Source organism: Coregonus lavaretus, assembly GCF_964263955.1.
Source record: "Coregonus lavaretus genome assembly, chromosome: 15".
Taxonomy (NCBI): Eukaryota; Metazoa; Chordata; class Actinopteri; order Salmoniformes; family Salmonidae; genus Coregonus; species Coregonus lavaretus.
The window spans coordinates 25984634-26002070 of NC_140002.1; the positions used below are offsets into that span (position 1 = coordinate 25984634).

Sequence of the window (17437 nt, forward strand, 5' to 3'; positions counted from 1 at the left end):
TGATTTTGAGTGCAGCAAACTTACATATACCAGTGAGTGAAGTGGGTGAGAAAAGAAAGGTGGTTCCTTGGTGGACTGAAGATTGTACTGCGGCTATTCAATAAATAAATAGGGCCTACAGAGTATTACGTAGGACTTTGACTCCTGAAAATCTAGTTGATTTCCAAAGGAAGAGAGCTTTGGTGTGCAGGGTCATTAAGTCTGCCAAGAGAAATGCATGGAGACAGTTCTGTTCTACAATAGGCAGGGGTACTGAGCTGGGAGATGTTTGGTCTATGTTGAAGAAGATGACTGGAAGAAGCAAAAGCACTCAAATTCTAGTTTTGGTTGATGGTGATTATCTGGCTGTATTAGATAAAGAAAAAGATGACATGTTGGGGAAGGCATTTGCTAATGTACATAGTGGGGTTACTTTGAACAAAGTGTCTAAGCAACGCAGGCATGCGATTTTAAATGCTCATACTAATGTGTATATGAAGAGGGATATTGTTGACTTGTCATTGGATCCTGATTTTACAATGCATGGAGGTGCGATTAGGCCTTATAGGCTGTGGATCTACAGTACATTCGGAAAGTATTCAGACCCCTTGACTTTTTCCACATTTTGTTATGTTACAGCCTTATTCTAAAATTGATTTAAAATTTTCAAAAATCTCATCAATTTACACAATACTCCATAATGACAAAACAAAAACTGGTTTTTAGAATTTTCTGCAAAAAATAAATAAATGAAATATCACATTTACATAAATATTCAGAGCCTTTACTCAGTACTTTGTTGATGCACCTTTGGCAGCGATTACAGCCTCGAGTCTTCTTGGGTATGACGCTACAAGCTTGGCACACCTGTATTTGTGGAGTTTCTCCCATTCTTCTCTGCAGATCCTCTCAAGCTCTGTCAGGTTGGATAGGGAGCGTCGCTGCACAGCTATTTTCAGGTCTCTCCAGAGATGTTCGATAGGGTTCAACTCCAGGCTCTGGCTGGGCCACTCAAGGACATTCCCGAAGCCACTCCTGCGTTGTCTTGGCTGTGTGCTTAGGGTCGTTGTCCTGTTGGAAGGTGAACCTTAACCCCAGTCTGAGGTCCTGAGCACTCTGGAGCAGGTTTTCATCAAGGATCTCTCTGTACTTTGCTCCGTTCATCTTTCCCTCGATCCTGATTAGTCTCCCAGTCCCTGCCTCTGAAAAACATCCCCACAGCATGATGCTGCCACCAACATGCTTCACCGTAGGGATGGTGCCAGGTTTCCTCCAGACGTGATGCTTGGCATTCAGGCCAAAGAGTTCAATCTTGGTTTCATCAGACCAGAGAATCTTGAGTCCTTTAGGTGCCTTTTGGCAAACTCCAAGCGGGCTGTCATGTGCCTTTTACTGAGGAGTGGCTTCCGTCTGGCCACTCTATCATTAAGGCCTGATTGGTGGAGTACTGCAGAGATGGTTGTCCTTCTGGAAGGTTCTCCCATCTCCACAGAGGAACTCCGGAGCTCTGTCAGAGTGACCATTGGGTTCTTGGTCACCTCCCTGACCAAGGCCCTTCTCTACCGATTGCTCAGTTTGGCCAGGCAGCCAGCTCTAGGAAGAGTCTTGGTGGTTCTAAACTTCTTCCATTTAAGAATGATGGAGGCCATTGTGTTCTTGGGGACCTTCAATGCTGCAGACATTTTTTGGTACCCTTCCCCAGATCTGTGCCTCGACACAATCCTGTCTCGGAGCGCTACGGACAATTCCTTCGACCTCATGGCTTGGTTTTTGTAAATAAGGTATTGTTGTTTTTTATTTTTAATACATTTGCAAATGTTTCTAAAAACCTGTTTTCGCTTTGTCATTATGGGGTATTGTGTGTAGATTGATGAGGAAACATTTTTATTTAATCAATTTTAGAATATGGCTGTAACGTAACAAAATGTGGAAAGAGTCAAGGGGTCTGAATACTTTCCGAATGCACTGTATAGCCCCAGGTTATGATAAATGGTGTAATGTAATGTTTAAGCATCTCCCTGATGCTCCCTTACACTGAACAAAAATATAAACGCAACATGCAACAATTTCAACAATTTTACTGAGTTACAGTTCATATAAGGAAATCAGTAAATTGAAATAAATTCATCAGGCCCTAATCTATGGATTTCACATGACCATGGGTGGGCCTGGGAGGGCTGGCCCACCCACTTGGGAGCCAGGCCCACCCACTGGGGAGCCAGGCCCAGCCAATCAGAATGAGTTCTTCCCTCCAAAAGGACTTTATTACAGACATAACTACTCCTCCGTTTCATCAGCTGTCCGGGTGGCTGGTTTCAGACGATCCCGCAGGTGAAGAAGCCCGATGTGGCGGTCCTGGGCTGGCGTGTTTACACGTGGTCTGCGGTTGTGAGTCCGTGGGTTGGACATACAGCCAAATTCTCCAATACAACGTTGGAGGCAGCTTATGGTAGAGAAATTAACATTAAATTATCTGGCAACAGCTCTGGTGGACATTCCTGCAGTCAGCATGCCAATTGCATGCTCCCTCAAAACTTGACACATCTGTGGCATTGTGTTGTGTGACAAAACTGCACATTTTAGAGTGGCCTTTTATTGTCCCCAGCACAAGGTGCACCTGTGTAATGATCATGCTGTTTAATCAGCTTATTTATATGCCACACCTTTCAGGTGGATGGATTATCTTGGCAAAGGATAGAATGCTCACTAACAGGGATGTAAACACATTTGTGCGTATGGACAATTTCTGGGATATTTTATTTCAGCTCATGAAACATGGGACCAACATTTTACATGTTGCGTTTATATTTTTGTTCAGTATAGATAACACAAAACAAACAAAGGCAGGCATAGAGGCGTCTGGCCACCTCTCTCTCACAGATTGACGATCATCACTTGGCCCCACCTGTGTGCTTATCAAGGCTTCACAAGGCTTCCTGACAGAGCATCTTGCCCGGTTTCTGCTGCCCCCTGGGGATGGGGTGTAGAAGTGGTAGTGTAGTATCTACTAATGCTCCTAAGACCTAAACTACATAACCTATTCCATAACACTTCTTTCCCTCCTCCTCACTCCTCTCTTCCCTCAGGTTATGGCGGCAGAGACATTCAGTCTTGTCTCTGCTGGTGCTGGTCACCCTCTTCTCCATCGCCTACTGTGTTAACGGAACACATCAGAAGGTGCGTGTGTGTGTGTGTGCGTGTATGAGCAGCCCTGTCCACACATCATCAGGGGTTGCTAATTAACATCCCTAAGACTTTATAAAGTTGTTGTCTCCCAAGACCACAAGCTGAAAAAAGAGTATTAAACTTAACACACACTTATCTTCACCTGACCTATTTACCACACATCCACATGCCCTATTTAATCAGTAAATTAGCTGATGCCCTATTTAATCAGTACATTAGCTGATGCCCTATTTAATCAGTACATTAGCTGTACCTCATGAACAGCTTATATACTGAGTACACACACACACACGCATGCGCTGTACCAAATGAACAACTAATGTACCACAGCAAAAGTGGTACAGAGATCCAGACAGAATTGCTTTAAAGCTGCAGCAATAAATATATTATGTGCCATATTAGACTCTTAAGCTCTAGTCCTAAAGTGTTACGTCATTAACTCCTGGTAACCCTGAAAACAATTGGACATGGCTGGCACTTTCCACCCAGGCTTTTTACTAGGCGATGAGAGACACTGCTGCCGCTGCATATGTTGTTTTTGTTTTCACGGGTTCACGGGGGTTTGCTGGGAGATAGAGTTCATTGCCAAAAAAAACTCCACAGTGTTCCCGTAATCTACACCATCACTGGCTCTTCCAGAAAACAACCTGTCTGCCCATGCTTGAGGAGGAGGCGTTGGTCCTTAAATGAGAGAGAGAGAGAGAGAGAGAGAGAGAGAGAGAGATGAGAGAGAGAGAGAGAGAGAGAGAGAGAGAGAGAGAGAGAGAGAGAGAGAGAGAGAGAGAGAGAGAGAGAGAGAGAGAGAGAGAGAGAGAGAGAGAGAGAGAGAGAGAGAGAGAGAGAGAGAGAGAGAGAGAGAGAAGAGAGAGAGAGAGAGAGAGAGAGAGAGAGAGAGAGAGAGAGAGAGAGAGAGAGAGAGAGAGAGAGAGAGAGAGAGAGAGAGAGAGAGAGAGAGAGAGAGAGAGAGAGAGCTGATGAAGAGTAGGGGGAATAAACTGGGTAAGAGCTGACTTCCTTGAAGAAGAATGCTGTTTTTCTCTCTGTTTGTGTTGTTCTGAATCTGAACACTCCTACCCTATGGCCCTGTCCTCTAAACTGTCAACAGACACTAGCGTATATTCTCTATCTTATATTCTCACTCCCTCTCTCTCTATCACTTGCCCTCTCTCACCCTCTCTGCCCCCCTCTCCCTCCCTCCCTCCCTCCCTCCCTCCCTCCCTCCCTCCCTCCCTCCCTCCCTCCCTCACTCTCTCACTTGCTCTCTTTCCCCCTCTCTCCACTGCTCCCCCTCCCCTCTCTTTCTGTGGTGCACTTTGACTTTCTGCCTCTCACTCTTGGCAGTCCCTCCTATTTCTAGAGTAGGGTGCGCGCACACACACACCCTCCCTCCTAGTGTCTCTCCTACTTAGATTTATTTCACTCTGCCTGAGTCTCTCATGGCTGACAGTCTCTCTGTCTGTCCCCTGTGTACAGTATGTACAACACATGGAGAAGAGGTTCCTGTGGTGTGCCTACTGGGTAGGCTTGGGTATCCTGTCCTCTGTGGGACTGGGGACTGGCCTGCACACCTTCCTCCTCTACCTGGTAAGAACTCTCTCATTTACCATGCAAATACATGCATCTACCTTGTGTCCACCATGCTTAGCTTGAGCCCAAGAACACTTTCATATTCTGTGCAATACATGTTGAAGCATAATTTGAGAGTCTAGGAACACCTATATATACCATACAAATGCATGCTCATATTTAAATAGCATAAGAGCACCTACGAATGTTTCATATACCATGCAAAATCTGTTCATGCTTAAGTTGAAATATCCCCAGTGTCAGTTTTTTTGTATATTTATATTTTATTTTTATTAGCAATTTGTTTTCTTACTTTTTAACTTTGTTTTCTTACTTTTCCCCTATTGTTGGGAAAGGGCTCGTGAGTAAGCATTTCATGGTAAAGTACACCTGTTGTATTCGGTGCAAGTGACAAATAAAATGTTTTTTGATTTGACGTTACTCAAGTCAGTCACACTGTGTATGATGCCCATCTCAAACTCAGTGTTGATGTTTTGTGAGTTGCTGCTAAGAGAGGAGAGTCTGTAATAGGCTGTAATAGAAGGTTGGAACATGGCTAAAAGTTTAAGGAGATTACCTGTGTCTCAGAAGAGAGTGTATGTGTGTGTGTGTGTGTGTGTGTGTGTGTGTGTGTGTGTGTGTGTGTGTGTGTGTGTGTGTGTGTGAACGTGTGTGTATGTATGCTAGTGTGTGTGTAGAACATTGTGGTGTTAAGTTCTCCTCAGTGAATAGGCACACACTGCGGCGGGGCTGGCGGGTAGCAGTAGTGTTTTGACAGGCAGTCCAAAAAAGAACGAGCGCACTCAGTGACCCCACTGACTGAGTGCATGCAAGGCTAGCCAACCTTTCTCTCTCCTCCCTTTCTTTATTTTTCTTCTCTTTCCCTCTCTCTCTCTCTCTCTCTCTCTCTCTCTCTCTCTCTCTCTCTCTCTCTCTCTCTCTCTCTCTCTCTCTCTCTGTGACTCTCTCCCCCATCCCTCTCCTCTCTCTCTCTGCTTCTGTCTCTCTCCCCCTCCCTCTCCTCTCTCTCTCTGCTTCTGTCTCTCTCCACCCCTCCCTCTCCTCTCTCTCTCTGCTTCTCTGTCTCTCTCCACCCCTCCCTCTCCCTGTTTTGAGTGGCAGTGTGGAGCAAAGGAACAGGGGCTGGCTGACTATGCTGCAGATCTGGGTTCCCAAACATCTGGTAGTCTTTACCGCTCTGAGAACACTATTAACACTGAGCCACCCATCTGTCATTTGGGAGCAGCATAGTCGCAGTCCCACTGCATCGCCAATGGAGCTGAACTGGAAACTGTTCAGTGTGTCCTCCATTCTGTGTTTTGGAGAGCCACCCTGTGCTCCCAGATGTCATTTGAGAAGTTTTTATTTTGTTATTTTTTGGGGTGACCTGACTTACTTTCCAAGATGGCAGACTGTTTTAAAGGAGGATGTCGCCATCTCATGGTCTTTTGTGGTAATGGATCAGCAGTTTTTCAGTGCTGTTTGAGGAATCAGTTAAAGTTGCCTGCTTTTGAATGTGAAGCTGATTGACACTGCTGTATTTATGGAGGCTATGGACGGGTGGGTTGTTTAGCAACAAAACCGATTCATGCACAACTTTGGGGCAAAACAGAGGGGTGGGCTCAGGCTTACATTCAAAGGATTATTGACAACATGTATACTATATTTCGTCTCCAAATGTTTATTGAAAACATAAATACAAATAGATCGTTACAGTTGTTGGTTAGCTAGCTAGGGGATTTTAGCCATATTATCGTAGATGTGACATAAGTCAAAACACCTCAAAACAAGACATGGTATCAAGAACAAGATACAAGTAGCTGAAACGGCCCACCAACATAGCAGCTTCTTGTCATTGTTGCTAGCTATCTGACGTTCAGAATCATATCATAACACACAGCAGGGGCAGCAGGTAGGCTGGCGAGTAGGTGCGTTGGGCCAGTAACCGAAAGGTTGCTGGATCGAATCCCCGAGCTGACAATGTAAAAATATGTCTTTCTGCACCTGAGCAAGGCAGTAAACACACTGTTCCCCAGGCGCCGATGACGTGGTTATCGATTAAGGCAGCCCCCCACACATCTCTGATTCAGAGGGGTTGAGTTAAATGCGGAAGGCACATTTCAATTGAATGCATTCAGTTGTACAACTGACTAGGTATCCCCCTTTCCTTTCCCAGTATTTCCCCTGTATTCATTTAACTGCAGCGCACCGCCAGAAATTCATATTCTGGGTGTAAAAATGCTATGTGTGTAAACGTAAATTATTAAAACAAGACAGAAAGTTTGTAGAAAAGATAATTGATATTTTTTAATTGCATAATCTTTGAAAACTAAAAATCACCAAAATATCATCTCGAAAACAAAAGCAATTTAGGTCAAAAGAGTTTATACTAAGAAAGGAAATAGAAAGTCTAACAGAACAGATAGATGGCAATAAAAACTGTAACATAGAGGCTCAGAATAAATTAGAGGAAAAACAAAAAGAAATTGAGAAACTTATTCAAGAAAGATCAAGTGTAATATATTATAAAAATAAAGCAAACTGGATGGAATATGGGGAAAAATGCACAAAATTCTTTTTAAATCTTCAACATAGGAATGCTACCAAAAAGAACTTAATGAAACTGGTTACAATTGACGGAGTCACCCATAATTCACCAAATGATATTTTGAAGGAAGAAACAAAGTACTTTAAGCATATGTTTTCTTTTCAGTCGCCTCCATCTCCTCTAACTGAAGCTAATTGTAGAGATTTTTTTTCTATTGATAATGTCATTATTAACAGCCACACAGAAAGACTCATGTGAAGGTGAAATTACTGAGGAGGAACTTCTGGATGCAATTAAAGACTTTAAGTCCGGGAAAACTCCAGGGTTGGATGGCATACCAGTCGAGGTATACCAAACCTTTTTTGATATACTAAGAGGACCGTTATTAGCATGTTTTAACCACTCCTATGTAAATGGTAGATTATCTGACACTCAAGAAGAAGGTCTGATCTCATTATTACTGAAACAGGATACAAGTGGAAAATATAAAGATCCAGGCTATTTAAAATATTGGAGGCCCCTTACACTTCAGTGTTGTGATGCAAAAATCCTAGCAAAATGTATAGCGCATAGAATTAAAAAGGTATTGTCGGATATTATTCATTCTAATCAGACAGGTTTTTTACATGGAAGATACATTGGAGATAATATAAGGCAAGTATTGGAAACAATAGAACACTATGGAAAATATGGGAAACCAGGCCTGCTATTCATAGCAGACTTCGAAAAGGCATTTGATAAAGTTCGACTGGGGTTTATATATAAATGCCTGGAGCATTTCAATTTTGGAGAATCTCTTATAAAATGGGTCAAAATCATGTATAGTAACCCTAGGTGTAAAATAGTAAATAATGGCTATTTCTCAGAAAGTTTTAAACTGTCAAGAGGAGTGAAACAAGGTTGTCCACTATCGGCATATCTATTTATTGTGGCCATCGAGATGTTAGCTATTAAAATCAGATCCAATAATAATATCAGAGGATTAGAAATACAGGGCTTAAAAACAAAGGTGTCATTGTACGCAGATGATTCATGTTTTCTTTTAGATCCACAACTAGAATCCCTCCACAGCCTCATAGAGGATCTAGATACATTTTCTAACCTCTCTGGATTACAACCAAATTATGACAAATGTACTATATTACGTATTGGATCACTAAAAAATAAAAAATTTACATTACCATGTAGTTTACCAATAAAATGGTCTGATGGTGATGTGGATATACTCGGAATACATATCCCAAAGGAAATAAATGATCTCACTTCAATACATTTTAATAGAAAGTTAGCAAAAATAGATAAGATCTTACTACCATGGAAAGGAAAATACCTGTCAATTTGTGGAAAAATCACCCTGATTAACTCTTTAGTATTATCCCAGTTTACCTATTTGCTTATGGTCTTGCCTTCGCCTAGCGAACAGTTTTTTAAATTATATGAGAAAAAAATATTCAATTTTATTTGGAACGGCAAGCCAGACAAAATTAAAAGAGCATATTTATATAATGAATATGAATTCGGAGGACAGAAATTATTAAATATTAAAGCATTAGACCTATCACTAAAAGCTTCAGTCATACAAAAGTTATACTTAAATCCGAACTGGTTCTCAAGCAGATTAGTAAGATTGTCTCACCCAATGTTCAAGAAAGGCCTTTTTCCCTTTATTCAGATTACAACCTCTCACTTTCAGTTATTTGAAAAGGAAATAATCTCCCAAATGTCACTATTTCTAAAACAAGCCATAGAAAGTTGGTTGCAATTTCAATTTAATCCTCCAGAAATGACAGAACAAATAATGCAACAAATATTGTGGTTAAATTCAAATATACTAATTGACAAAAAACCTTTATTTTTTGACAGAATGTTTAAAAAAGGTATAATCTTCGTAAATGATATCATCAGTAGGACTGGTGGAGTTATGTCGCACATGCAGCTAACAAAAACATATGGAAATGTCTGCTCTACCCAAAATTACAACCAAATAATTGCAGCCTTACCGCAAAAGTGGAAGAGGAAAGTGGAAGGGGGAGAAAGTAAGGAACTTGTCTGTCGGCCTTGCATTAAAGAACATAATTGGTTAAGGAAAACTGCGATAAATAAAAAAGTATATCAGTTTCACTTAAGGACCAAAGGATTGACAGCCGTCCCATATAGATTGCAAAATAGTTGGGAAGAGATCTTTGACGTACCGATCCCATGGCATAGTGTTTATGAACTGACACGCAAAACGACACCGGATTCAAAAATTAGAATCTTTCAATTTAAATTATTATATAACATTCTTGCTACCAATAGAGGAAAAAAAGTATTTAGTCAGCCACCAATTGTGCAAGTTCTCCGACTTAAAAAGATGAGAGAGGCCTGCAATTTTCATCATAGGTACACGTCAACTATGACAGACAAATTGAGAAAAAAAAATGCAGAAAATCACATTGTAGGATTTTTTATGAATTTATTTGCAAATTATGGTGGAAAATAAGTATTTGGTCACCTACAAACAAGCAAGATTTCTGGCTCTCACAGACCTGTAACTTCTTCTTTAAGAGGCTCCTCTGTCCTCCACTCGTTACCTGTATTAATGGCACCTGTTTGAACTTGTTATCACTATAAAAGACACCTGTCCACAACCTCAAACAGTCACATTCCAAACTCCACTATGGCCAAGACCAAAGAGCTGTCAAAGGACACCAGAAACAAAATTGTAGATCTGCACCAGGCTGGGAAGACTGAATCTGCAATAGGTAAGCAGCTTGGTTTGAAGAAATCAACTGTGGGAGCAATTATTAGGAAATGGAAGACATACAAGACCACTGATAATCTCCCTCGATCTGGGGCTCCACGCAAGATCTCACCCCGTGGGGTCAAAATGATCACAAGAACGGTGAGCAAAAATCCCAGAACCACACGGGGGGACCTAGTGAATGACCTGCAGAGAGCTGGGACCAAAGTAACAAAGCCTACCATCAGTAACACACTACGCCGCCAGGGACTCAAATCCTGCAGTGCCAGACGTGTCCCCCTGCTTAAGCCAGTACATGTCCAGGCCCGTCTGAAGTTTGCTAGAGTGCATTTGGATGATCCAGAAGAGGATTGGGAGAATGTCATATGGTCAGATGAAACCAAAATAGAACTTTTTGGTAAAAACTCAACTCGTCGTGTTTGGAGGACAAAGAATGCTGAGTTGCATCCAAAGAACACCATACCTACTGTGAAGCATGGGGGTGGAAACATCATGCTTTGGGGCTGTTTTTCTGCAAAGGGACCAGGACGACTGATCCGTGTAAAGGAAAGAATGAATGGGGCCATGTATCGTGGGATTTTGAGTGAAAACCTCCTTCCATCAGCAAGGGCATTGAAGATGAAACGTGGCTGGGTCTTTCAGCATGACAATGATCCCAAACACACCGCCCGGGCAACGAAGGAGTGGCTTCGTAAGAAGTATTTCAAGGTCCTGGAGTGGCCTAGCCAGTCTCCAGATCTCAACCCCATAGAAAATCTTTGGAGGGAGTTGAAAGTCCGTGTTGCCCGGCGACAGCCCCAAAACATCACTGCTCTAGTGGAGATCTGCATGGAGGAATGGGCCAAAATACCAGCAACAGTGTGTGAAAACCTTGTGAAGACTTACAGAAAACGTTTGACCTGTGTCATTGCCAACAAAGGGTATATAACAAAGTATTGAGAAACTTTTGTTATTGACCAAATACTTATTTTCCACCATAATTTGCAAATAAATTCATAAAAAATCCTACAATGTGATTTTCTGGATTTTTTCTTCTCATTTTGTCTGTCATAGTTGACGTGTACCTATGATGAAAATTACAGCCCTCTCTCATCTTTTTAAGTGGGAGAACTTGCACAATTGGTGGCTGACTAAATACTTTTTTCCCCCACTGTATATGGGGGATACAATCTTCCCAGCTCTGCAGATTTTGCTGTGAAGAGACAGAATCATTAGATCATTTGTTTTGGTTCTGTCCATTTGTAGCTTGTTTTTGGACACAGGTCCAGGAATGGCTAAAGGATTGCAATATTTACCTGGAACTAACCTTGCAGATAGCATTACTGGGTGATCTGAAAAGTCATAGTAAATCAATCAATAATATAATAATACTTTTAGCAAAAATGTTTATTTTTAATTCACAATCTGTAGAAGCAATGAGAATAGAAAGGTTCAGAACTTTTGTAAAACATCACAGTACGGTTGAAATATATATGGCAAATAGAAATCCTATATGGATGGTGTTAAGAGATAGATGGGAGGTATTGAATAGAGTTGAAGGATGGGACTAATAACAAATAACAACAAATAATAACAAAGATAGCTAATAATGTAAGCATACTGTGTCCATAATAAGTATATAGGTTGTATGTTGGGAGCTTTTGGGAAAGAGCACAGTTAGAAAGATATGGCATATAGAAGCAAACCGGATGGACATCATGAAAATGATCGGAGAGGTTGAGAGTAGAAGAAGTTCAGGAGCAAAAAATAAATAAATAAATAAATAAAAAATATATATAATAGAATTATTGTAAAATTAACTCTGTCCATAAGGTGTAGATAGTAAGTATAGACCGGAAGTAGAGGCCTGGGCATTGTTGTTCACTAATTTACTCCAAGCAGGGATTGGATGGTGGGGTTGAAAAGTAATATAGGGGAGTATATATATATATAAATATATTTAAAAAATCATGGGGGATTGGAAGTGATGCAGACAATTACATTGATAGAAGATACAATCTATCTGCAATATTAAGCTGATCCATTCCCCCCGAAAAAAATAAATAAAATGTTTTAAAATAATAAACTACTTAAAAAAATAAAAAAAAATAAAAAAATTCACCTAAATAAAACCTAAAATGATGAAACCAATCAAATCACTACGAATTTAGGAGTACTTTTGGCATGGCGGGATTACCGACCGAGCATGCAGGACACATGCCCAGGGGCTCCGATTGGGGTCCTCATAGATTTTTTAAATAATGTTTGACCATAAGAACACAGAATTAGACATGGCAAAAATCGTAGAATTGGAGGAATTTTTGCTTTTACACTTCAACATTTTCTGTCAGCTCCATGGCAAAATGTGTACAATTGCACAAAAAAAATCGCTTTCAAATTGCAAAATGTCCTCTCAGCTCCATGGAAAAATGTATAGAATTACAGTTAAGTAGCCTCTTTTTGATCCATAAAAAAGCTTGCTTATTACTAAAAGCACACCTGCCTGATAATATGGTATGGTGCCATAGGCTATGGATTTTTTTAAATCAATATGTGGGGGTTATAGATGGATGGCGTCGGCAACATTTGATTTTAATTAATTTTGTAGTAGAATGTCCTTAACTCTTTACACTGGGAATTAGCCTATATGGATAGGGCTACATTTAAATGTTTCTTACAGAAGAAATCCAAAAACGGTCCATTATAAATCACAATATGGATCAGGTGGGCATCATTTGAAAGTCTGTTCTATTGCTAACATAACTAGCTAAGTTATAAAATACAATATTACAGTGTTAGGCTTTTACAATGCAATTCAGGGAAACAGGTCATCATTTTTGTGTGCATTAAAGGAGTCATGATTGCTTTCAGGTGCGTGTGCCGCGGTGAATTTTCTTCACAATATACAAACATAGGCTCATTCTGTTCAGAACAGCCAAGGGTATGACGCCATGTCATCTTGTAACTGTACATCAAACATAGTGATCATAAACGTTGACACTAATGACATTAGTTTTATGATATGGAAATGTGAAGTGCACATTTGGACTCACAGATGTTTGGCTTGCTTGTATGACATCAAAGTGGTATTTATTATTATCCTCAACGTTTTATCTTTCAAAATACATAGACTCCTCTTAATTTACAACATTTTCCTCACTCAGACATTTAAAAAATGTCCCAATTAGCGGGAAGGATGGGGGCAACTTCTTGTCGCGCAAGGTGCTCAAGGTCAGAACGGCTGTCAGTCAAAACCCATACAGCACTGTGAAGCGCAGAGGCAGAGCTCTGATGTTATGTATGGCATGTTACTGTACAGACACTGCGTTCCAACTTAGGCGTTTATCAGTGCCCAATCTGTCATTTTCAACTTGTATACGGGTATGAGTGTAAAGAGTTAAAAACTCACCGGAATTGACCTCACAGTCCTTCCCCCCTTCCGCAACCATTGCCACAGCTGCTAACAAAAAATCTAGGGGAAACACTGCACAGCCTTTTAACAATTTGCTTGAATCATTTTTGTGACGTTACGGGATGATTTGGGTCATTGTGGGTTTGTGCTCTCCTACTCACAGAGGCCTTGGTATAGCTGTAGATTTATGGTTAGAACACTGCTCCTTATCTGATCAATCTTGTCCATGACGCATTCTGACTACTACAGAAAATGTTCACTACTAAAGGAAATGTTCACTTCTACAGGAAATCATATGTATTTCTGTTATGAGTTTTGAAATGTTCGCAATGTTTGATGGTTGCAGTGACTTATTTTCCCTTTCTTCTTCACAATGGTTGATGCAGCTTTCCTGCTTGGGTTCAGAGGGTTCACTGTAAACCCACTTTTGTGAGCAGTAGGTGGCACCATTTGTCTGTGAATGTGAATAAGATGCTTAATGCAGTGCATGTAGAGCAGAGATGGGCAACCCTTTTGTAGGCCTGCGGACCAATTCATAAGAAATATTTTTTTAGAAGCTCAGTGGGGGTTTCAACTTACTGTTGACAGTTAGAATAATAGAATACACAATGTGCAATTTCGAAATTTCGTTGTCGGTATGCAGGCCCACGAGCCACTGCGGACCCTCAAGATGAGTTCTGTTTTTGTGTGCCCCCCCCATCAGTTGCCCATCCCTGATGTAGAGGTACTCTCTCCTTTAGGAGGTAACACCATTGGACTCAGTTATATAAGTCCTATAGGATGGCGTTTGCAACGCCAGGGTTGTGGGTTTGATTCCCACGGGGGGCCAGTATGAAAATGTATGCACTCACTAACTGTAAGTTGCTCTGGATAAGAGCGCCTGCTAAATGACTAAACATGTAAAATGTAAGAGTCAGTGAGAGGTCATGATGTCACAGGGATTCCTATCTAAACCAGAGCTTCCTGTGGACATAAAAGGCTCTGCTTATGAGGCGTCTTCCTGTGTCTGATATTTTACATTTACATTTTAGTCATTTAGCAGACGCTCTTATCCAGAGCGACTTACAGTTAGTGAATACATATTTTTTTATACTGGCCCCCCATGCTCTATCAACTGAGCTACATCCCTGCCGGCCATTCCCTCCCCTACCCTGGTCGACGCTGGGCCAATTGTGCGCCGCCCATGAGTCTCCTGGTCGCGGCCGGCTGTGACAGAGCCTGGATTCGAACCAGGATCTCTAGTGGCACAGCCTTAGACCACTGCGCCACTCAGGAGTGATATAGTGGCGTGAGATGAGACAGAGGGCTCTGTTCTAGAAAGCAATGTATTTTCTAGTCATTTTAGTCATTATGTCTGAAATGTACAGAATGTGGCGCTCTCCTGATCACGATGGTGATTCTGTATGTTATCCCAATAGTGTATAGTACCATCAGCACCCAGCAGAGGGAGACTCTTCAGCGCTGACTCTGATGCTGACTCACTCAGACAGTGAAGAGGAGGATCTCCTGTTCACTGACATTGGCAATTTCTGCACTTGTCTCCTTTGTGTTTGTGTCCCAGTGAGACTGTGAGCGATTCACCCAGCTGCTTAGAAAGTACTGCTCTTAAAAACAATAGAGTTGTGAATGCACCTCAAAACCAGAGGGTAGGCAGAGAAGCAGTGATGACTGTAGTTCTCCCGGTGTGTGTATGTGTGTGTGCGTGACTGCGTGTGTGTGTGTGTTCAGTCTCAGCTCAGACACATGACTCAGCACTCCTGCTTCTGGACCATCTGCTCCAGCAACAAAGCCTTTATTTACAGAGCCAATCCCCTCTTTACCCACCCTCTCAACCCATCAACCCATACAGCGGGCACAGCTCTCACAGCAGGGGCCTGGGGTGGAGGGGTGCCAGGGCACAAGGGAGGAGGGGATGGAGGAAGGGGGGAGAAAGGAGGAGGGAGAGAGGCACTGGTACTTGCTGAGGCATGGTTCCCCACTAGCTGGATCTCTGACACAACAGTCTCCACTCCCAGGGGGTTTAGGTCCCAGAATAAACACACCCTATGCACACTTCTATGTCTTTGTCCTGTACCTGAGCCCATCAGCAACTACGATGAAAGTGGTGATGATGATGAGGATTATGAAGACTATGAGTGATTGCCCTCTTGTCACAGCATCTAGAGGAGTTGTTTTGTTTGTTTGTGACATCCTCCTCTATCATGGATGCGATTGTATCATGTGTTTTCTAATGTCAACCACGGCTGATGTGTCAGTATACCACATTAATCCAGTTTTAATGGGCCTGGGTGATGGATGACTGGGACTTGGGGAAATCAAGCGAAGCTGTAAATAGTTTTGACGAGAGCTCATTTCATTTGACGAGAGTCATCCACCATTAAATTGCATTCAGTAATGGCTGTTGTCATTAAGTAATTATGGGAAGCTTAGAAAATTGCTGTGATTAACAGTAAATCAACAGCAACAAAGTTATTATTATATTATATTCCAATTCGAACACATTTGTGTTTAGATAAAAGCAACCACGTGCACTGGGGCGCCGACCTCCAGCCCCCGCCCCCCAGATAGCATATGCACACATCATAAGCAATGTGAAAATGTGTAGAATAGCAGGAAATTAGCTTTAAAACTGCAAAAGTTTCTCTCAGCCTCATGGCAAAATGTGAAGAATAGCATGAGATGAGCTATAAAATAGCACATTTTTCTCTCTGCCCCAAAGGCAAAATGTGCAGAATTGCAGGAAATGTGCTTCAAAACTGCAAAATGTTCTGTAAGCCTCATGAAAAAAATGTGTAGAATAGAATTATAAAACTGCTAATTTTCTCTAGGGAACAGAGGTACGGTAGGTGCCCCAGGGCCCCAAATGTGGTAGTCCGGCTATGTGTGTGTGTGTGTGTGTGTGTTTTATGACTATCACTATAATGTCAGTTAAACCTCCAGAAAACGCTAGCTGTTCTTGGGATTATAAAAATACTATAGTGTTTTTCTAAGCAGTGTGATTTACCATGTCTTTCAGAAATAACCCAGAGGATTAGCTAAATAAAATATCAATTCTGTAGTTTTCTATATCCAGCCTCGTAGGATTTTCTAAATTACACGTTGTAGAATGGTTTGCATAGCTTATACACATTTTTCCCAGAAAAGCCCCTGAAATTAAGTTTTACTGTTGACCAAAACAGCTCAAATTAACGACAACACTGTCTCAGAGCACGCCAACCAAGATCTGTAGTATCTTTCCACTCAGTCATATCACTGCTGGACTATTGTCTAGTTAGAAATCTAAACGACTATCACATTCAGAGTCATCCAGACACCCACACAGTACAGTCATTTAAATTCATTCAGAGAAACAAATGAACAGACTCCTTTACACACACAGTGACACTCACATTTCCTCTGAAACAGACACGCAAGCACACACACACACACACACACACACACACACACACACACACACACACACACACACACACGCTAAATATGTGTGAGTATTCAGACCCCTCTAGCGACACATTTTCAAAAAAGTGACTAGCGACAAACCTAGCGACATTTTCTGGTGTTATTGGAGACTTTTGGAGACTCTGACGTGAAAGCACGTATCGTTCTTAATCTTCATCCCTTAGCAGAAAAACACCCCCAAAGCATAATGTTTCCACCTCCATGTTTGACGGTGGGGATGGTGTTCTTGGGGTCATAGGCAGCATTCCTCCTCCTCCAAACACGGCGAGTTGAGTTGATGCCAAAGAGCTCGATTTTGGTCTCATCTGACGACAACACTTTCACCCAATTCTCCTCTGAATCATTCAGATGTTCATTGGCAAACGTCAGACGGGCCTGTATATGTGCTTTCTTGAGCAGGGGGACCTTGCGGGCGCTGCAGGATTTCAGTCCTTCACGGCATAGTGTGTTACCAATAGTTTTCTTGGTGACTATGGTCCCAGCTGCCTTGAGATCATTGACAAGATCCTCCCGTGTAGTTATGGGCTGATTCCTCACCGTTCTCATGATCACAACGAGCAGCGGG

The 17437-nt window shown here is 41.7% G+C and overlaps 1 protein-coding gene across 4 annotated transcripts in view; it reads left to right on the plus strand.

The window, feature by feature from the left end:
* Positions 1–17437, plus strand: part of LOC311142868 (vacuole membrane protein 1-like) — a 95592-nt gene that overhangs the window by 25936 nt on the left and 52219 nt on the right. For 2 of the 4 annotated variants that reach the window (XM_084178568.1, XM_084178569.1), the window contains one exon: positions 4639–4749. The exons of 1 other annotated variant lie outside the window; for it this stretch is intronic. In XM_084178568.1, coding sequence (XP_084034694.1) covers positions 4639–4749 — 111 coding nt within the window. Of the gene's footprint in view, positions 1–3065; positions 3157–4638; positions 4750–17437 lie in introns of all 4 variants that reach the window. One more of the 4 variants, XM_084178571.1, reaches the window with a different exon arrangement.